The 22,974-nt window shown below is 36.4% G+C and overlaps 1 protein-coding gene across 2 annotated transcripts; it reads right to left on the bottom strand.

Annotated features, from left to right (window-relative positions):
- Window positions 1-6: 6 nt before the first annotated feature.
- Window positions 7-17,669, bottom strand: LOC106871908 (uncharacterized). 2 transcript variants are annotated; one of them, XM_014918665.2, is made up of 3 exons: window positions 11,843-12,616; window positions 7,119-8,390; window positions 7-3,618 (listed from the first exon to the last, which is right to left on the bottom strand). In XM_014918665.2, exon 2 carries the CDS (start codon window positions 8,197-8,199, stop codon window positions 7,132-7,134), a length of 1,068 nt encoding a protein of 355 aa, XP_014774151.1. In that variant the 5' UTR covers window positions 8,200-8,390; window positions 11,843-12,616; the 3' UTR covers window positions 7-3,618; window positions 7,119-7,131. The 2 variants fall into 2 exon arrangements, with proteins under 2 accessions (XP_014774151.1, XP_014774150.1); XM_014918664.2 differs by lacking the exon at window positions 11,843-12,616 and adding an exon at window positions 17,554-17,669 and having other exon boundaries at window positions 7-8,390.
- Window positions 17,670-22,974: the final 5,305 nt, after the last annotated feature.

Raw genomic sequence — 22,974 nt, forward strand, 5'->3', positions numbered from 1 at the left:
AAAAAAAAAAAAAAAAAAAGGTCAGTTTTTTTTTTCTGTTTGATTTATACAATGTTTTTACACAGAATGTAGGGAGTGGAGACTGGGATTGTGACAGGCAAGTATGAATATACAAACGTAGATACAAACATGCACTTATGTATATAGAACAGAGCCATTTTCTTCAGAGGAAAGTCAAAAGATCAATCTCCCTCCCACTCTACAGAACAGATGGAAGAAGAGAGTATATAAGTTAAAGTAAAAATATTAAAAAATTAGATCCAATGAATTAGCTAAAGGAAAATTAAAAATGGTGAAATGAAGAAATTGTGTAATGATACCATTGTCCCAAAGACATGGAGATGGGGTGGTGGGTCTGGAAGAGAGGAAACAAACAATGTAAGATCATTTCATTCCTCAGTATCTGGGTTCTTTCCTCATAGATGTCAAGAAATGTAAAAATTAAGCATATGAGATTTTTGTGCAGTATAGGAGTATTTCACTAGATAAAAAGGAAGTAGTGACTCTTAGATTCTTTTTCAGTTTACCGTTCCTTTTGACTTTAAAGAAACACTGTGGTGGTAATTAATGCTGCTTACCTTTTAAAAATTTCCAGAAAAGTTTTAAAATACTAACAAAGAAAGAAAGAAAAAAAAAACCCATATCCTCTTCACTCTCTTAATCTGTGTCCTTGTTACCTCCCCTCTGAAATAGTGGTGCCAACACCACCTACAACACACTCAGTATTTAAGATACATTATCATTTTTTTGTTTTTTAAACACCATGTCAGTTTAGTTTTAGGGGTTTACTTAATAATTCATCACAAAGTGAAAAAGGGTCAATTTATTAATGCAGAATGTAAAGAAGACGTTAATAATGAGAGTTTGATTCACTGCCACCTTAGATCAGTAGGATGAACAAGTCTTGCTCAGCTGTTCCATTACCTGCATGTTTTCTATGACTAGATGCCATTCCTAATACTTACTTGACAGAGTATCCTGGGTGCATTTTATACAAGATGGAACTAGCACTAGAGAGAGAGTGTCAGGTATTCTCTAACCTACATTGTCTTACTTTGAGCTGATTAACTAATTCTAGATTGATTACAAAGGATTAAGATTCCATCCAGTTTCTCATCCATTCATTCACTCCTACCCACCTGTTTCCAACAACATACATTGTGCATGGATGATAGACTTGGCAGTGAACTGAACAATGAGCCTAGAAGTCAGTTTCAAGTCACTAGCTTTACTCAGTACTACATTGTATCTAGGTTGAATACATCCACCTTTCAAATGATCCAGTCATTCTGTCAGTGGTGATACAATCCTGAAAGCACCACTCTTTGGGGGTCAATGTGAGGATTGGAGCAACGAACGGACAGAATATTTTAATTAGACAGGATGTAATATTTGGTTTCAAATTTTGGCACATGGCCAGCAATTTGGGGAGGGGGAACTTGATTGCATCAACCCCAGTGTTCAACTGGTACTTTATTGACCATGATAAGATAAAAGGCCAAGTTGACCTTGGTGAAATTTGAACTCAGAACATAAAGACGGACAAAATGCTGCTAAGCAATTTGCCTGACTTGCTAATGATTCTACCAACCCACCGCCTTTAAGACAGGATGTAATATTGCTTCCATTTTGCACCAGGCTGAAGATGGAGCTCTGAGGATTCTCAACAAGCAGACATTGAGTAGAGCACCCAGACAATCCTGAAGAGTGATCATAAAAAAAAAAAAGATAGGTTGGCAGAAAGAGTAAAGTACAAGATTAAATGCCCTATTGTGTTTAGTTTCATCTCTTTCTTCAGTCTTGGTTCAAACTTTAATAAAGGTCAACCAGTATTGACAAATACCAGTAATAAGCTGAGGTTGATTCGGTCAACTAAGGTCCTTCCCTGCAGAAACTAGTCCTCTGTCACTGAATGCTTTGGAATCTATCATGCATTATGCCCTCAGTCAATAACCTTTGAGATGCAAGATCAATTTACCTAGCTGTCACAATTTACCATATTTAGGTACATATACAGACGTCTTTATTATAATAGGCTCTGAAAAATCTTAAAATCTATTACATACATACATAGACACATGCAAACATTTGTGTATAATAAATTAGAATTTTTCAAAAACTATTGGAATATAGGCTGAAATGGTAAGCTTGTTGTTAGGCTTCTATGAATAAGCACTCCAACTTCACAACTGTGAACTTCATATATATATATATATGCACACACACACACACACACACACACACATACATGCACCTATGAACTGCCACTATGAAATAAACTTGTAAGTTCAGTTTTACAGACACAGAATATGCAAATTTGCTTCCATTTCTAAATCCCATCCCCATACAGACATATACCTAAAAAACGATTTTGTAATTTTTTAATAAAATGATTCCTTAAATAAGAGATAACCACTTGAATTTAAGATTTATAAAGGGTGGGTGGGGGTAGAGGTATCTCTGTTAGTATGGGTCACTTTCAGAAATGATGTGGGAGTATGTTTTGGGAATTTTTAGATATTTTGTCAACTTGACTCAATTCAAATGAAAGCTTTAAGGATTATTGCAGTTAATAAAGTTGCTAAATAAATTATCCACAAACAGTTTTTATCACAAGTGGCCAGTTTCAGCTATCACAATGAAGTATTAAATGCAAGTCAGTCATATATTGACACATCGGGACTTAAAGAAAACTTTGCTGCCATCAGAATCAGGGTTAAAGATGATGCTATTAAAAGATTAGCTTTTTCATTTGTTATTCCTTTGCCTCATGCCAAGAAGCACAGGGTGGATATAAGCTTCCTGCAATTTAACCATCAACAACAATCAGGTACAGCTTTCTGGAAGTGGCAGTTGTAATCATCTTTATAGTGAGATACAAACGTTTGACTGCTGAACGTACAAATAATTACTTTCACTTGCTCAATTTACTTTGCATTTAACTGTTGATGAACTTCTCTTGAGATACGTTTCAGGAGGATATTGTTCACAAAGGAATGGACGAATGATTGTGTGTGTGTGTATGCACTCATGTACAAATTTATGCCTGCATGAAATAGAGAAAGAGTGAAAAATGTTGGAAGGTGGGTGAATATGATTAACAGATAAGAAATCCAATGGCTGAGGCAGCAGTGAACAAGAAGAAAGAAAAAAAATGGATTCAACAAAATCTCAATATGGACCAATTCTTTTATGCTGTTGGCTAGAAAGAAACTCCGTCAGATAACAGGGTTTTTTTTGTTTTGTTTTCTTTTTAAAGTACAATGTGATACTAACCCCCAATTGTGATATGTTCAAAGTACCTACAGCAATGCCTAGAACACAATATTCACTTCTACCTGCAGCTCATTTGTAGGGAATAAATGTTTGTCGGTCGTATTTGATGTCTCGCTATTTGTTTTTGTTGTTATCATGGTGAAGGACGGAGTTAGAAATGGAAAGTGAACTTACAATTCCCGCCAATTAGAATGAGGTCATTGGTAACCATAGGTACATATATATGTGTGTATTTACGTATGATTGGTAGTGTGTCTGTTTATTTGACTCTCACTCTTTTTCCTTTGTTTCTTTGTCTTTTTTCTTGGATTGTTCGTAAACGTTTATAAGAGAAAGTAGCAACTGAAACGATTTGTAATAGGAGTAGGAAGAGTAAATTAGATTGTTTTAGAGGGGAAAATGATTTTGTATGTAGTTTTATGGATTTTATTCGTAATTGGGAGTTATTTTGATGGAAAAAATGACGCTGTGACCTAAGTTATGGTATTTAGAATATTAATTCCAATACTTTCATCCAAGAAATTTGGAATAGTGTAAATGTATGAATTTTAAACATATACACACACAGAGAAAATCTGCCTTTTATAGATAAGATTATCCAGGTCTGGAATCATAAAATTACTGTTTTCAAAAAACTGTCTTACATAATAAAAACATCTTTGCTAGACAGAAACGTAGTTTTTCTTTCAATTTCAATTAATGATGTTCAAGTATGAATGGCAAAGTCAATAAAAGTAGACGACAACTGTTAGGTTGTCATTTCATTCACTACCATTGTAATACAATTATTATTATTATTATTATTATTATTATTATAGCAGTCGATATTATTTGTTAGAGTTCATTCAGTGGTAAACATGCATTACAAAGTAAAACCAACCCCACTATTGTTGTTTACCTCCAGGTCAGATCTGATCAAGCAGACTGATGATCAAATGCATTTCATCTGACCAATCTTGTCCTTTCATATATCCAGGAGTATACTGTTTAGTGTGTACTCTTTTTCAAGATACAGTACTGTGATTTAAGGGAGATTTATCTGATATTTCTAGCAAGTGACAACAGTACTGCAAGGTGGTTCATTAGTTCTTGTGGTTACCTAAAGCAGAGAGATTAGCACAGCCAAACAGACTTGTCCTTGCTACAGGAATCTATGAAGATGATTCAATGATTTATCAGACTCACCATGACACCCAATGGTTGTGAGGGTAAGGTGCTTTATTACTGGCCATAAGGACACAAGTTCAAATCATGGTACAAGCCAGTGTTGTGCCCCCACTGTTAATAAAAGATATGATGACATGTACCACGCTTAAGTAAAATTTTGGTTATTTAAAAAAATAAATAAAATAAATGCATAAGTTGCACCCGCCCTCACTCCATCTGGGATTGAAACATTGGAGGTGAGAACTGAATCCTCTGAACTGGACACCATAAAACTACCTTCATTAGCAGTGCCATTTTCAATTATTTGAAATATTATGAATAATGTAATTATGGAGACACTAACCCCCAGAATTAACTTTCAAGGAAGAAGAGAAATGGAAATGTCTTTTAGAAAAACAGGACAACCAACAGATGAAAGGATTACTATGGAAAAGCCAATAGACTTGGTATTTTCCTAACTATATTATATTCCCACCACACATACATACACACACACACAAATAAATAAACTGGTTTCAAATTTTGACACAAGGGCAGCAATTTGGGTGGGAGGAAGTAAATCAATTACATCGACTCCAATTGCTGAATAGGTGTTTATTTTATCGACCCTGAAGGGATGAAAGGCGAAGTCAACCTTGGTGGCATTTGAACTCAGAATATAAAGACAGACATTTTGCCTGACATGCTAATGGTTCTGCCAGCTCACTGCCTTACACACACATTTAAATAAATTAACAAAGATTTTTGTTTTTTTTTCTCATAAAACAATATTGAACAGTTATTGTTCTTGGCACTCCGTCAAGGGTTCCAGTTGATCCGATCAACGGAACAGCCTGCTCGTGAAATTAACATGTAAGTGGCTGAGCACTCCACAGACACGTGTACCCTTAACGTAGTTCTCAGGGATATTCAGCGTGACACTGTAACAAGGCTGACCCTTTGAATTACAGGCACAGCAGAAACAGGTGAGAAAGTTGTGGTGGAAGAGTACAGCAGGGTTCACCACCATCCCTTGCCGGAGCCTCGTGGAGCTTTAGGTATTTTCGCTCAATAAACTCATAATGCCCGGTCTGGGAATCAAAACCGCGATCCTATGACTGCAAATTCCGCTGCCCTAACCACTGGGCCTCCACATTGAACAGTTAACAGTATTTGTAAACAATAATTTGAGAGTAAGGAAAAGTTAAAGCTGCTACCTACTACATCCCTAATACATCAGATAAGCATATGCAGCTTAATTTGATTAAAGAGAAAAGGTGTAATTTGATGGTGCCAAGGTTGGTATATTTTGAGTAAGCAAGAGATATATGGTTAAATCTCTATATTTTGCTTCATTATTACTTTTGCTCTTGGAGAGTTTACAAGTGCAGAAACAGACAGAAATATCCACACACACACAGGTCATCTCATTCTCTATTGTACAACAGTAGGGAATGCAATACAATTAGAAAAACTACCAAAATCAATGACCTTGGTAATGTCTAACACTACATGTAAGCTGAAAGATAAAATGTATGGGGTGTGTATATATAATATTTACTTATTTGTGGGTTAACAAGACTACCATTGGTTTCATGCAGAGAGAAATCTCTCAACAATTATAAAGCCTTCCACATGGAATGTTGGAAAAATTGATAATTGTTGAAAGATTTCTCTCGGCATGAAACTGATGGTATATTTGATTACCCACAAATTAAGAATATTTATCCAGCTACGTGGACACATACATACACTTATGTGTCTATGTGTATAAACTATATTTGTTGTAATTATGAAACAGAGGTGCTCCAGTCTTTTGTGGTAAAAATGATATGAAATATTGTAGACAGGTGGAAGATGAAAAACAATGCAAAGAAAACAAAACAGCGAAGACACAGGTGATATGGAGTATGGCTGGAAATTAAGATGTTCTGGAAGTTTCTAGCCCAATTCACTGTCGTTATGTTTAGGAATAGATTATTAATTTGTGAGCAGTACAACAAAACCACCCCAAAATGACATGAAGGGATTTCCCATATATATATAATGCATAAAATTTAATGTCTACACACATTTGCACATGCTTGTTCATATACACACACGATTTTCGGTTTGCATGTCTATGCACAGAGAATAGTTTCTACATTCATATACACAAGAATGTATATTTGTGTACACTTGCATGATAATACATACATAAATGGTATGTGTGTGTATAAGAGTGTGTTTATGCATAAACATAAAAGTAGATGTATATGAGTATATCGTTAGTAGATATAATGTGCAACTGAAAAACAGCTGATATATTAAAACATATATTTGTCCTCTACATATACACTTTGTACACACATACACTTATACAGACACATGTATGCATACACACATTATTTTGACAAAAAGTGATGTAAATTGATAAATATATGCATGTATGTATATGCACAAAGGTGTACATTCATTATTCAATGCATATATCTATATATGTATGTATATGTGTGTACACATGCATGTGCATATATGTTTGTGAAAATAAAACCATACACATTCATTCGAGCATTCAATTGTTTGCATATTTCAAATTCATTTCCTCTGCATTTTCTCTCTGTCTCTCTCTCTCTCTATTTTTTTTTTATGCTTATTTGCAGTTACACCTTTCCTTACAACACCTGTTTGTAAAGATTAAAAACAAATTGTGGTACCTTCTAACAACACTCACACAATTAAATCAGTGAGATGGTTTCGGCAAGAACAGACTGCCCGAAGCACTTCTTCCAAAGTCACATAAATTTCATGGCGCCAATTAGGTTGAAGATAATGATCGTTAATTTTTGAGAGTGCAGGTGCCCCATTTGACAATACATAGTGCAAACACGGCAGATTTAATCTGTTGAATGTTTTTAAGGGTCCATGTAAAATGTGACGTGCGATACGAATGCCTTTCAAATGAGGCATATCCACATGATTTAGATAAAGTCCATGACTTTCAGAAATGTCCAAATTTTCTAGTGAATCAGATTTTAGTGTGTATGGAATCAGTCCATCCCCACTTGGTAACCACACTTCTAAGAGCAACTGTTTCAAAGATGGAAGCTCTGAGAGAACGAGATCCAAGTGGCTCTGCATTAGAGATTGACTACAGACAACTCGTTTCAAGACTAGTGACTGAAGGCTCTTGAGCCGAGTTAAGCTTTGTATTGTCTTTTGGTTCCAATCAAATGGCAGAATTAAAGTGGTGAGAGATGGTACAATTGTTGTGAAATACTCAAAGAAATGTGTGAACCGTCGTAGATGCAGTTTGTAGCTGTACACGGCATCTTGATCTGGCTGGTGACCAGGATCAAGCCATCGGTCTCGTGAGTCCTTCCAGTTCACACGGACATAACGCAAGTGCTTACAGAGTGATGGAATTAGTCCACGCTGGATATTGTCTAGGTAGTTGTTACTGTTATTGTTTATGTCTCCGATATCAAAATAAAAATCTAAACGACGTATGGTAGGCTGTATTCGGTTGAGATAGATGAAGAAGTCATTAACTCTCTTGCAATAACATTCATGGCACTCTTTGCCATCCACTGAATGATTTGCAGATGGAAGACACCCGAATCCTAAGTCTGATGAAAGATCAATTGTGTCCCAAACAGACGAAGACATGAGATCTCGCCAATTAGTACACACCTGTGCTGAGTGGCCTTTATCCACAGCATTCAGGTAAGAGAAGATCTTTTGCTTGCAAAGGTCAGGTAACATTTCAAATGGGAAGTATTGCCTAGCTTCTTCCATTTTGGACTTAACTGAACTAATAGAGAGAAATTGAGAATAGAACACAACTTGAAGAAATCTATCCACAGAATCTGCTCAGTTCACTGTTAATTAGAACCAGATTTCTCTCTCAATAGGTGTCTTCATAGGTGTTTTCTTCTTATCTATGATGCAAGCTTCACTGTGTCCATCACCAATTTCAGCTTTGATTTCTGAAAATGTAAAAAAGAATAAAATAAATAAACAGAAAACAACACAGAAACTCAAAAGAGTTTAACAAATTGAAACTTTTATCAATAAACAAATAAGAGAGCAATTTTCTTGTTGGAAAGCACACCTACCTATCATAGTTTAACTTCCCTAACTAGACAAGACATTTAGTATCTTTCCATAAAAATTGATAAGAATTTGGTTAAGAAGCTTGCTCAAAGCCTATCAAGGTTTAACCCTTCAGCATTTAAGCCGGCCATATCTAGCCCAAATATTCTACCTGTTTTATGTTCAAACTGGCCAGGTCTTGCCTCTCATACACCTACCCTGCTGTATCATTTTGAAAATATACAATCATATCTCTGAAATTTAAAGGCTACAAGATGATAATTGATTAGTTGAAAGCAATGTGAATAAATGAACATTGTATTTGACAGAGTAATGTGAATGCTAAAGGGTTAAATGAAATTAAGGGTCTAGATGTCTAAGACGATCCAAAATAATATGATATAATGGTGACTGGTTATGGAGCAATAACTGTAACCATGGTAACAGAAGTTAATATCCAAAGCTTTGAAATGTAAACCCCCATTGTCATTGTGAATATTACACTTAGAGATAGAGAAGAGGCTGCATGTCTACAAGAATAGAAGCCCAAATGTGTAGCTATGTATATATAGATGCACACACACATACGTATATATACATACACACACACACATATATATATATATATGGATGCTTTCACTCTGTGGGGTGGTTGGCTAAGGAAGGGCATTCAGCTGTAAAAACTCTGCCAAAATAAAGTTTGGTGCAGTCTTCTACCCAGCCAGCTCCTGTCAAACCATCCAACCCATGCCAGCATGGAAAGCCGACATTAAATGAAGAGAATTCAATAGAAGCACACAACAATGAATGCAAACAGCGAACATAGTTCAGTGACTCAGAGGCTTGCTTCAGAATTACAAGTTACCGAGTTCAATCTTACTGCTTGGTCTATTGGCAATTATTTTCAGGTTAATTCAAGCATTCTGAGTGAAACTGGGTCAAATGAACTGTGTCCCTTATTTAAAGAGTTATTCTTGTCACAGTACCACACTGATTAATTTTCAGGCACAATTGTGGCTGTGTGGTAAGAAGTTTGCTTCACAACCACATGGTTCTGGGTTCGGTGCAACTGTGCAGCATCTTGGGCAAGTTGTCTTCTATATAGCCTTGGTCTGACTAAAGCCTTCTGACTTTGATAGATGGAAACTAAAAGAAACCTATTTATACATATATGTGTGTATGTATCTTTGTGTCTGTGTTTGTCCCCACCACCACCACCACCACTTGGCAACTGGTGTTGGTGTCGTTATGTCACCTACAACTTAGCAGTTCAGCAAATGAGACCGACTGAATAAGTACTAGGCTTAGAAAATAAGTACCGGGGTCAATTTGTTCTACTAAAATTCTTCAAGGTCACAGTCTAATGATTGAAACAAATAAAAAATGTGTCTAACATTTAGACACCGTATAACACATTATCTACATTTGACGGATATTTGTCCTCATCTTGTTTGTTGTTAACATGTACAATTATGTCATTTAGTTGGTTTCTTTATACATTTTTGTGGTCTTTTATATAAAAGGAGCCTCTATAATTTTACTGATGAATATTGCAGGTGTTTAAAGTTCTAAACCCATACATATATGCAAGCATGTATGTATTTAAGTACAAACAACAGCTTGAGCTGGAAATTTCAGTCTGTGCACATGTGCATGTATGCACATGTATGCACATGTATGCACACACACACACAAATGAGTCATCAGCACAGACAGTTTCCAAAATATTTGGTCTGTGTCAGATTGTTCCACATCTGCTGCTAAAAATGGTTCTTAATTTTATTGAACCTGTTTGTCCAACTGCTGGTGTCATGGTGCAAAAAAAAAAAAAAAAAAAAAACTTTTAAAATGCTGGAATATGAAGCCATTGTAAGCGAGGGGTGTTGGCAGTCTCAGTAGTTAACCAACAGGGAAGAGTGAATGCGAAGTGGTTAAATAACTAAAGAATTTGACGTCTGAAAGTCGTGTTTGAAGATAAAGTTTAGTCTCTAGTCAACCATGACAGACATCTTTCATAAACGATATTCTGGCCATGACCATCCCACTCTTTTAGGGAACTTGTAGTTCAATTACATTATCCACTGTGTCGTTTCTTTATTTTTAAGATCGCATGGTATGAGTCTAAGGCGATTTAACAGCTATTTCTAGCATGTCGAGCAACCACGTAGTGGCTACCTCTGGTGCAGGTCTTGCTGCGTTGTTTCTGGGCAGGACAATTCATTGTATTTAATTCACTAAACATACTGTCGGGAATAGACAAGGTTTTTGGGGGGAGGAGGGAGTTACCTGAAATGAAAAGCTATTTGGGACTGATGAAAAAAACTTGTGAAACAAATAAATTATGCCATCAAGGCATACCTACACAAGTGTGCCCCTGAACTATGTTTACTCTTAAATACCTGTCAGAGTGTGTAGATTATGATTAGATCGGAATTTAATATATATAATTGGTCGGCTCGTACACATAAATACTGATACACATTACATATATACCAAAATGAAATTTCGAAAAAAAAAAAAAAAAAATTGTTATGTGTCAGTATGTATACGACTCGACCAGTTTTTCTAATATTAAATTCCTATATAATCGTAATCTAAACGCTCTGAAAGGTATTTGTAGAAGATTTCATTAGAAAATACCCATTTTTCTCAAAGCCGGCTGGTGTCAATTTTCTGAAACTTCCCACCTCACCCTCACAAACATTTTTCACCATAAATTCCGATATAATCGTAGCCTACACCGTATGAAGAATATTTGTAGAAAATTAAATTTAAAAAAATATCCAATTTTTCTAGAAGTTATGGGGAAACAAAGTTGGAGGGGGGGCACATTTGTGTAGGTATGTCAATAACAACATTACAAAATATACAATACCAAAGAGTATTTTTTTTTTACTCCTAATTGGAAGAGTTACCCGCCCTCCTATCTTTACATCATCTTAGCCATTCACCCAGTGTTGAATATCTCTGGTTAACGAAACAACCCAGCAACTATTCACTGCACATGCACCGTCTTCTGACTCATATAATATGAAATACAACAAATGTTATGTCACTGTATCGACATGCGAGCATATATGTGTAGCAAAAGTAACAAGAAACATGAATGATAGTCATGCCTCTCCCTGCACAAATAAAAACTTAGCCTATAGCTACAAAAAAAAAAAATGTTTAACACCAGGTCAGTTCTGACTGAGCAAGAAGGCCCGTTATAAAAAGCGTTCTAACCATGACCAAATCTAGATAGATATTCATACTTTGTCTATTCAACTGTCTCACTTCAAAACAGTGTTTAACATTAGTCACCGAGAAAATACAGAAATGTTCCAGCAAGTCAGCTTCATACCTCGAATTCTAGCTTCTATGCAGGCGATTGATCTTTCCAAATGTAGCAGCCACAACAAACCTTTATCAACAAACTGTTTTTGAATTCAAATCTTGTTGAGGTCGACTTTGACTTTCATTCTCTCGAGGGTCGATAAAATAAATACAATTTGTTCGATCGTTTGTAAGTGTTCTTTAATTGTCTGCTTAAATAGAAATTCAGCATGAGCTACTCCGAAAATATCAACAACGACGACCAACCAATGAGAGAGAGACAGAGACAGAGCATCTATGCAGCCCTTCGACCTGTTAAACAGAAATAGCAGCCAAATCTTTCTCAAATCATATCCTATCGTCTTAAAAAAAAAAAAAAACACATGTTAATGCAATCACAGGTATGCCAACAGATGAGATGGTCACAACTGGAATGTCCTTTATCACACACAAGTCTGTTCGATGAAGGCTGATTTTGGTTAACAAACAACGAGGCCAGTGTGAATAATCATTCACAGTTGGTGTGTGTCTATAGACCTACATGGGATTCTTTCTCTCTCTCCTGGTGAATGCTTCTGTCCAAAACGTTATTTCTTCATTTAGATTCTTACTGTGGAAATAAATGCCTCTCTGTCTGTATACATCACTTGCATTAATGCATGCAGCATGCATCTGTGTATAAGTTCCCTTCGTCACAAAACAGCATTTCAAACATTTCTTGTTGAGGGAAAAGAGAAACCGGCGGTGGTGGTGAGGCTGTCAAAGAAGTGTGTGTGTATACGGGCGGAGGGGGGTGTCAATAGTAAAAGGGGTGGTAAGAATTTAATAGGTAGAAGTGTCAATGGTGGTGCGATGTAGATAGATAGAGAGAGTAAAAGAGGAAGGAAGGGGTCGGTGTCAGTGGTAGTAAGAGTAACAATCGTAGTTGAAGTAGCGAAGTGCTACAACTGATTTCATTGGCTGGAAAGTGGACTAGTCGGTGTTATGAAGGGGAGGAGGAGGTGAGAGGTTAAGTCAGCAACAATAGTATCGTAGAGTGAGGGGGGTAATGATTAGAGAGAGGGGAGGAGAGGGGATGACAATGGTGGTAGTAGTAAAATTAGCGAGGGGGAGAGAGAGAGCGTAGTTAATTAGTGGTGGTGGCGGTGGTAATGTTTATTAACACCAGTTCTCCCATATGTCATTTTGTTTTTGTCAAGTATTGTTTCCGTGTGTTCGGCTTCCCCCGCCACACAACACCACTTCACTCTCCCGCCCTTCTCATTCAGCTCCGTAAACATTCTATGTTAACAGTTGACACGAGAAAACCTGGTTAACGAAGTCAGATTTGAACAACTTTGTTGTTTGTTTGCTTCTGCTTGTTGATTTTACGGCACATGTATCCGAGTTTGAGGGCGAATTACCGCTGGAATAACAAGGTAGCCGGCAGAGGAGGAGGCATCGTAAAAAGTGGATCAGAGGAATTAAGTACCAGTCAGATTTGTTGTTCTTGAATTATATAATTCCATTCACATTAAGGGGGTTATTATTAGAACAAACAACACCCCGAATTATGACTGGTATTTTATTTTATCGACACTGATTTCAATAGGATTTGAAAGTAAACGCAAACGACCGTAACCTGCAAGACATTGTGTTCGACAAGTTCTGTAAATCCACCAATGTTTTGCGAGTGGGGATATAGCTTGCTCGTAAGCTAATTTCGGTATATCGTTGCTTATATTGAGTTTTAGAATCTGCGTTTGCACTAGTTCGTATGTGTTTGACCTTTAACTGCCCTAGTTCAAATGTTGCAGCGAGAAAGGCAACTTAACATAGACAAGCAACCGGCAGTTTACTTCTACAGAATATAGGGATCAAATTTGCAGGTCCTGATGACTTATACAAAATAAACGTAGTCTACAGTTTTGGGTCTATCTGTTTCTTCTCTACTTTTTATTTAAAACCAGATACACATGCCTTTAACCAACTTTCCAGGTATAATTAATTGCCTGTTGGTTTCCATAAAATTTTGTGGGGCTTTTGGTAAAAGGTCACCGGATTTCCTCTTGAACAGTTTAAATTCTAAGACAAAACTTAACCCTGCAAAGTTAATAGAATAAGTTTCATCTATTTGCAAGTCAAAATTCAAGTTAGTTTCTATGATTGGTAATGGCCATTTTGTTTAAGTTCCAACCCACACACCACGGTAAAGGCATGAATGTTGAACATCCCATTTCTCTTACTTATAAGCAAAATGGAGTGTGTTTGAAATTTGTGGACAAGGAAATCAATCACACGGAGCTGATATAATATTACATGTTGTAGTCCGAAGTGAGCTCAGGTTAAGTAGAATTACGTACTTCGGTTCTCACCGTAACCACTTCGCTTTTTTTTTTCCATGCATATTTGTATGTCCACATTATCGATTTTAGGCACATTTAGCTACAATGTCCAGTAATACGTTTTGAAATGGTGGCATTAGCACTTGTTCAATATACCCAAACAAAACTTTATATACATAGAAGTATTTAAATCAAACATTTGGGAGCAGCACATAGGATATGCTGTGCTTCAGTTGCAGTGTGCAATAACACTGCACACTTGTGCAGCACAGATGCACTGCGTGAGGAGACTAAAAGCAGGCAGGTTGACGTCCTAAGATAGTAAGTGCATCTGTTCTTAAAAGAACATTAGTAAACAAGAATGCGTTTATCTACACGCTACCTTAGGGTTCCAGTGAAACGATAAAAGCAATAAAAAATATATACAACAAATCAAAGGAGCTGCCACTGTTAACTCTGAGCAATGCAGAGGATATTTATGCTGTTTCTGTTCAGGGCCTGGTTTTTCGACTATGTTCGTGTCGCTCTCATTCCGCCACCAACCTGCTTCTCTCTCACATTCTCAGTATATGCAGCACTGTCTCCCTCTTGTCTCTTCTGTCATCCAATACACAGTCTCCTATAATATTCTATCTAGCTGCTTACGTTGAACATATCTAAACCATTTCCATCTGTTTCTCGCATGCCACTCATTGATTGATTGAGATAACTTTGCTAACATCTCTTATTATTTTTCTATTTCTTTCACTGTCTTACTACCCGATGCCAAAAACCCCGCCACCGCCAACTGCCCTTTACTAAATGAACAAGCAGAAGCGTCTGGATATGATTACACTGATGATGGCACAACTCTACTCCAACCACCCATGAAATCTTTATTTTTTTACAGGTTGTTACTAACATGGTCCCAGGTGTACTGTTTGGGCAAAGAAGAATGAACAGTACTAGTTGAAAGGTCTTTGAGCATAGGTTTACTCAACCAGGAATAAACATGAACTTGAAAGAAAAAAAAAACATTAACTGCATGTAAGTAAAGCTTCTATTTTCCACATGGCTGTGTGGTTAGAAAGCTTGTTTCTTAATCACAGTTTCCTGTTCAGTCCCAATACTTGGCACCTTGGGCAGGTGTCTTCTGCTATAGTCTCAGGCCGACCAAAACCTTGTGATTGAATTTGGTAGGCGGAAGTTCTCGTCATGTGTGTACATGTGCGTGTAAGCGCTTGTACCTCATAACTGTTTGCAGATGTTCAAAGTTAATAATGTGAAGACTGGAATCGACACATAATTGGCATCACTACCTTCCCTCCATTTCTCTGCATCAATTACTTCTACTAACTAAACAGAATGTTTTGCTGAGAAGGTCAAATAACGCTGAAACATGTCTGTTACTCACCAATTGCCTTTAAAAAACCAGATCTACTCTGATATGCATTATCTATATCAATAATTTTCAATTGTTTTTCCATCCACAGCTAACTGAATAAAAAACTAAATGTGTTGTAGCAAGCAATCAGCTTATTTAACAGTTTTATAATCTTATCTTTTACTTGTTTCAGTCATTAGATTGCAACCATGCTGGGGCACCTCTTTGAGGAATTTTAGTCAAACAAATCGATTTTATTTTATAAAGCCTGATACTAATTCCATTGGTCTGTTTTGCTGAACTGCTAAGTTACAGGAATGTAAACACACTGACACTGATTGTCAAGCAGTGGTGGAGGGCAAACAAAGATACTCTCACATCCATAAACATGGCCTTCTTTCGGTTTCCATCTACCAAATTCACTCACAAGGCTTTGGTCAGCCTGAGGCCAAAGTAGAAAACGTTTGCTCAATGTACCATGCAGTGGGACTGAACCCAGAACCCTGTGGTCAGGAAGAAAACTTCTTACCACACAGACATGCCTGTGACTATTTCCATATATGATGGCCAAAAAGACACATAGGCATATTAGACACACCTCAATCTCAACATTGCATTATCAGGATAAAGAAAGTTTTTAGTGCTTTAGTGTATGTAATACAGACCCAAACTAGAATATTGCACCCCAGGGTGAATCTTTTTTCAGGGGAAAAAGTGCAAACTCATTATATGCCATCAAATATGGTATATAATAAAAAAAAAAAAAAATTAAAATTGTTTTAAGGTAGAGATGGACATGTGCAGGCATGGCCATGTGGTAAGCAGTTTGCTTACCAACCACATGCTTCTGGGTTCAGTTCCACTGCATGGCACCTTGAGGATGTGTCTTCTACTATAGCCTCAGGCCAACCAAAGCCTTGTGAGTGGATTTGATAGATGGAAACTGAAAGAAGCCTGCCATATGTGTATGTGACTTTGTGCCTGTCCTCCCCAACACCAATTGACAACTAGTGTGTTTGTGTCCTTGTAACTTCGCAGTTCAGCAAAAGCAGCCGAGAAAAGTACTAAGCTTAAAAAACAAATAAGTACTGAAGTCAATTCTTTTGACTAAAAATTCGTCAAGGCAGTGCCCCAGCATGGCCACAGTCTTACAACTGAGACAAGCAAACAATAAATGCTAAAAGATAACGACTCTTTGCACTTTGCTGCAAAGAAATACACATGCACAAGTGTGATGTAGTAAAAACGCAGGTTTTCTATACCTTGGCCATTTTCTGATTTGACACAAAAACATGAGGCACAGTTGGTGAAGACATCAGTTTTTTTCTCTTGCCCAAATATTTTGATCAATTGATCTTATTGGTGCTATCTCTGGAGTTTGTTGTTTTCAGATTTTAAACATAATCACTAGAGTGGCTGTGTGGTAAGTGGCTTGCTTACTAACCAGATGGTTCCAGGTTCAATCCAACTGCGTGGCACCCTGGGCAAGTGTCTTCTATTATAGCCTCGGGCCGACCAAAGGCTTGTGAGTGGATAAGTCTGTCGTGTATCTGTGTATGTGTATATATATATATATATATATATATATATATATATGTATGTGTTTGTCTCCTCAACATCGCTTGAGAACGGATACTGTGGGGTGTTCATGTCCCTGTAACTTAGCAGTTCAGCAAAAGAGACTGACAGAATAAGTACTAGGCTTACAAAGAATAAGTCCTGGGATTGATTTGCTCGACTAAAGGTGGTACTCCAGCATGGACGCAGTCAAATGACTTAAACAAATAAAAGAATAAAAGAACCCTGAAGGGAGTTTTTATTTACCAACTGCTCAGGTAATCTATATTAAGCTGATTGAAGTTTTTCAACTCATTATATTATATATGAAAAGTGCAGCGACATATATGATGAGAGAGTGTGTGTGTGTGAGGAGTGACGGATTTGTGTGACTGGGTCAGTTAAGTCACATATGTTGAGTTACAAAATAGAAAGGAGGTCGAAGAAGGAAAGCAAAAACAATTTGAAATTTGAACTGCAAATCATTCGACTTACTCAAAGTTGAAACCCAAACCACTGTAACTTCAGCTGTTTTGTAGAAAGGTCAATTGTCTTTGACCTGTTCACCTGGTCACTGTTTAAACAACAGCAGATATTTAAATCAGATCAACCTAAAAAGAGAGAGAGAAAAGAAAGAAAAGTGATTTAAACAGTAGCATGACACAAGATAAACATAATCTGATAGTTTGAGATATCAATAATCTTAACAAGGCCATTAACAACAGAGCTCAATTATTTTTCAGATTTCTTTTTTAATTGTCTTCACAAAGCAGCAAAAACATTGATTTTTTTTTTTTTTTTTTTTTTTTTTTTTACTTGATAGTTGTGAAGAAAGGAATGGTGGTCACAGCCTTCGGTAAGCATTTCTTAGACAGGTAACATTGATGCCATTAATGTTCTAGAACCTAAGTTAACACTGGTATGGGAGTGGATTTGGGATGGTAGGGGGAAGGAGGGCAATTCTGGTAAGGAAGCAAAGGATGTAGTGCTTAGAGCAGGACCAAAAAGTGTATGGATGGCTGAATACCTAAGTCAGTGGACCTCAACCATTTATAACTGTGGACCCCTTTGATTACTATTTTATTCTTTTTGTGGAGCCCCTCCTCCAGCGATTTGAGGTTTCACAATTCTTACTTTGTTTTACAGCCATTCACTTGTGAGAACAGGTTTCAGTGGCCAAAATATATATCAAATTAAATATTAGAGAAAGAAACCTAAGTGTTCCAAGCAATAAATACATGCAACGCAAAATATTTCCATGGACTCTTAAACTACAACTGTGAATCCCCAAAATCTAATATTGACCCCCACTCCCACCCCAGGGTCAAATGGACTCTGATTGAGAACTACTGACTGAAGTGGAAGAGCCAGTTCCAAAGGGCAGGAGCTCCCTGTACATATGTATATATAATGCCCTGCTAAAGCTTTATAAAAGAAGAAAAAAAAACAAAAGAGAGATAAAGGCATGTGAGAAATCAGTAAAGTCAAAGAATATCATTTAAAAAAATAGCAAAAAATAGCACCGAGACCTGGATGGGAAGCTCAATGGAGCAAAGATCAAAGAAATAATTCTGTGATTTTTAATTCTATAAGCATAAAACATTGGAGTATATCACAGAAAGTTGAACCAAATAAATTTGTATCACACCACAAGCATAGTGGTGTTTGTGATGAATAACTTAATTCTTAAATGAGATAATCTGCTTAAATGTAAACAGTTACCCTAAAGAAGGAAGGACTTATCACTGTAGACAGTGGCACCCCTCTTAAGCTGACGAGTTCAATTCTTCAAGTGGATCTAATGAAATAGCATCTGTATTTGAACCTATATCATATAGTCTTTTAGTAGTTATGGTTTTCTCTATCATAGATTTGGATCCCATTTGATTAGAAGCTCCATGTGTTTGTTGGTGCAGAACAGTCCATTTCATTATAAATTCAGTGTGTATTTTCATCTGACACCAAAGTTGATATTCAATCTAAAAGAGATGCCATGACATTTGGCCTTTTGGCTACTGAAAACGTTTGCTAAATGGAATGGGTTAAAATGGTCAGTTATTAACATAGAAACTAGGTTACTGACTCAATAAATTAGGCTTATATAACCTTTTAACTAGATTTTTTTAATTGGCAAAAGAAAAAAAGTGTTAACAAAAGGAAAGGAAGAAAGAAAAATTCTTTTGGCAAGTGTCATGTTTCTAAATTGGTTTTATTGTTCTGTCTGCTACTTAGAAAAAGAAGAAAAAAATCTCTCCAAAGGACAATCTTTTTCTCTTTCCAAACATCCAATTCAAAAATAACTGGAAATTTTAGATTTTGCCATGTCACATGAACAGGCATTTAATTCAATTTTTCAGTGTATTTAATGGTTAGGTGACGATGTAGCACTACTGACCAAATAATTAGAATTTCAATTAGTAACCCTCCTTTATGAAATACACAAATGCGCACCACACAAGGATATTGTTTACATGTCCAGAATGATTCACAAACTATATTCTCTCATTCACAAGACTTACATACAAGGAATAATTTGTCCACTCCACAAGCAAATTCAACCTCACAATGGTGGCCAACTGTTGAGTAGAGACCTCTTTCTTTCTGATTTAACTAATATTACAATATTTGCTAATCAATTCTTTTCTGTTTTATGCTCACATTTTTATGCTAAAACATGTCTTTGAACATTCGTTTGCATTTCATGCTGTTGGAGTAATTGTTTGGATAATACTCCTGTTGCTAATCACTCAACTGTGAAATGAGAGAGAGAGAGAGAGACAGCACCTGCTAAAATAGACAAGTTATGGTTGGCTGAGTAATGACTAACAATACTTATCCCCACTCAATTTCTATGCTGCCTCACCTCTATGCACTTGAAGTACACAAACTAATGAGAGAGCTTTTGTGGTTGCTTTACTTGCTAGAAACAATAGTCAAACCTCCCTCGTTACACCCTACTGTCTTAAAACGAGAAGTATGTATCGGCAAGTGTAAACTATCAAAGTTGAGATAGCTATGACTATGATCAGACGCCCGTGACCAGTGGTCTGTCTGTTCTATCAGGACTGACTTGCAGCTAAATAATAAGACTATCTATTCCACTCATCCACTACTTTATCTACTTTGGTCTTTGTCCATACTGCAACCCTGCCAGCAGCAAATCCTACTGAATACACTGACTGTAAGTTTAATAGAGGATAAGAAGGCCTTCAGTAATTCTTCTCTTCTGCCTTGTCGGATTAACAAAATAAATACAAGCTAGAACTTAGCAACACTGCTTATCTGATGGCTATTTTTGCATATAGGAAGAAATTACCTTGAATAAAACTACAAACAAAAGATGTAAAAATCATAAATAAATGAACTTGAACAGAATCTTTGATAATTTTTTTTTTTGTTTTTTTGTCCTGTCAAGAATCTAATCAGCAAATGGTTGATTATAAATGGTGCAGCTCAATGTTTTGAAACAGTGGAGCTTATCTCTGTTACTATAAATAGTTAGAGAAGCTATATTCATCTTGTACCACAAATAAAACTGACTTGGCTTTCTTTAAACTACCAAGGGTCACTCAATCAAAGACGTCAATCATAATTATTAAGTGGTGAGTTGGCAGACTTGTTTAAGCAAATAAAAAAAAATAAATAAAAATTTAAAAAATGACCCTGTGGCATTTCTTCTGGTTCTTTACGTTCTGAGTTCAAATCCTGTCAAGGTTAGTTTTACTTTATGTTCTTTCAGAGTCAATAAAATAAAGTACCAGTCACATACTTAAGGCGATGAAACTGACTAACCCACTTCCCTTCAAAACTGCTGGCCTTGCACCTAAATTAGAAACTATTGTATCAGGAAAAATAGAACACCAGATAAAATGCCTTGTGGTATTTAGTTACATCCCTGCCTGTGTTGGTTTTGCTATTTGTGAACTTAGAGCCATAACAGAAGTCACCCAAGCAGAAGAGGGCCTTCCTTTCACTGCTTGGAGGACTTCTGTCCAAGGCCTTGTGTGTCATTAAGGAGTATGAGGGAGGGGTGGTGGAAGAAATGGTAGGGTACCAGAGAAAATCTGGTCCTCTTTACAGCAGGGTCCAAATCCTATATGAAGCTCACTGACTTCCATCATTGATAGTAAGTACCAGTTATGTACTGAGGTTGATTCTGCTGAATCTACTCCATCCACTATTCCTGGGAGGGTGGTGGGGCCAGAGTCCTCAGGTACCTCCACCATAGTTCTATCAGAAGCAATCATCATTAGATTTTCTGGATGGATTCTCAAGCATGACTAACTGAGACTATGGATCTTACCCAACCATCTTATTCTTATTTAACCCTAGGTCTCCTACTAATTGGATTGAGTTGGCTTCAAGAATCCATCTTGTGAATCCATTCTTTCCTGTGATGTTCTAATCACATGTTTGTAGTACCAGCTCAACCTGGAGAGACTCCCTAATCTCTGAGCAACACACTAGTGAATAATGTTACTCCCGTTATCATTTAGAGAAACCCTATTTTGGCCACTTGTATTTTATGATGAAGGATTTTTTTTTTTAAATATGCTAATTTTTTTACACCTAAACAACTACAATATTATACATTTGCTTAGATATTCTCTCTTAGGTATTACTATTTTGGCAAGTATGGTTCAATGAGAAGGTCTAATAAAGTCAAAACATGTTTAGAGTTACCTCCCATATTTGCCAGATTCGCTTTTTAAGCTCACTACATTAAATATTTTAGCCTTAACTCCACGATAAGTTTGCCTTTCAGATGGCTTGTCTTTTGGTAAAAAAAAAAAAAAGGGTAAGGTGGGGTGCAATCTAATATTTGATTTTTGTTATTTGACCTCCAAATGAACCATGATTGGAGAACTATTGATATAAGACATTCTAGCCATGCCCATTCAGTTTTTTTCTTTAACCCTTTAGCATTCAGATTATTCTGTCAAATGTAATGCTTATTTATTCATATTGTTTTCAATCAATCATGCATTATCTTGTAGCTTTGAAATTTCGATTATGGGATTGTTTACTTTTAGCATGACATTGTAGGGTAGGTGTGAAAGACAGGATTTGACCAGTTTGAGCATAAAACAAACAGAATATTTTGGCCGGATATAGCCAGTTTAAATACTAAAGGGTTAAACAATTTCATTAGGACTGTATTATGCAACATGTCCAGTCTTTGTAAATCAATAACTAAGGTATGTGATAACATGTTAGAGCACTGATCTATGATGCAGTGTGATGTGGGTGTAACAGAGCTAATAAGTGAAGCAAAGAACTTCACAAAATATAAATAAAACATGCAACATGAGGATAATTCTAATGGAATGGTTTTAAATGGCAGCTGGTTTTATTAGCATGATATAGAATGGTTCCATCAGAACAGAATGATGTTTAAAATACACAGTTATTGTTATCACAAAGTATTAGAAAGCATAGCTGAACAACTGACAGAAAACAAAACTCACACACAGATTCACTCACTCTCTCTCTCTCTCTCTCACACACACACACAAAACACAATTTCTCTCTCTCTCTCTCTCTCCTTCTCCCCTCTCTCTACTATATTTTTAGTTATGCATTCTTCTTACTACATAAGCAGCTGAGGTTATCAAGTGCAATCTATTCATAGTTTATTTCTACAAAAAGTCAAAATAATTTTTCATGTTTGCAGGGGCTACACAGACACACACACACACACACAAACAGATGTATATGTATAGACACATGGTACAAACAGCTGTGCGTGTGTGTTGTTAAAACAATGTATCATACAAAATGCATTTTGTTTTGTCCACAAGAAACATAAGGATGTTTCCAGACATATTTGTATGGTTGTCTGTTTGTCTAATATCAATTTTTTCGATGGTATTATGGATTGGATGACACCATATTTCAGGCAGGATTTCACGGTTG

Source organism: Octopus bimaculoides, chromosome 12, assembly GCF_001194135.2.
Source record: "Octopus bimaculoides isolate UCB-OBI-ISO-001 chromosome 12, ASM119413v2, whole genome shotgun sequence".
Classification (NCBI taxonomy): Eukaryota; Metazoa; Mollusca; class Cephalopoda; order Octopoda; family Octopodidae; genus Octopus; species Octopus bimaculoides.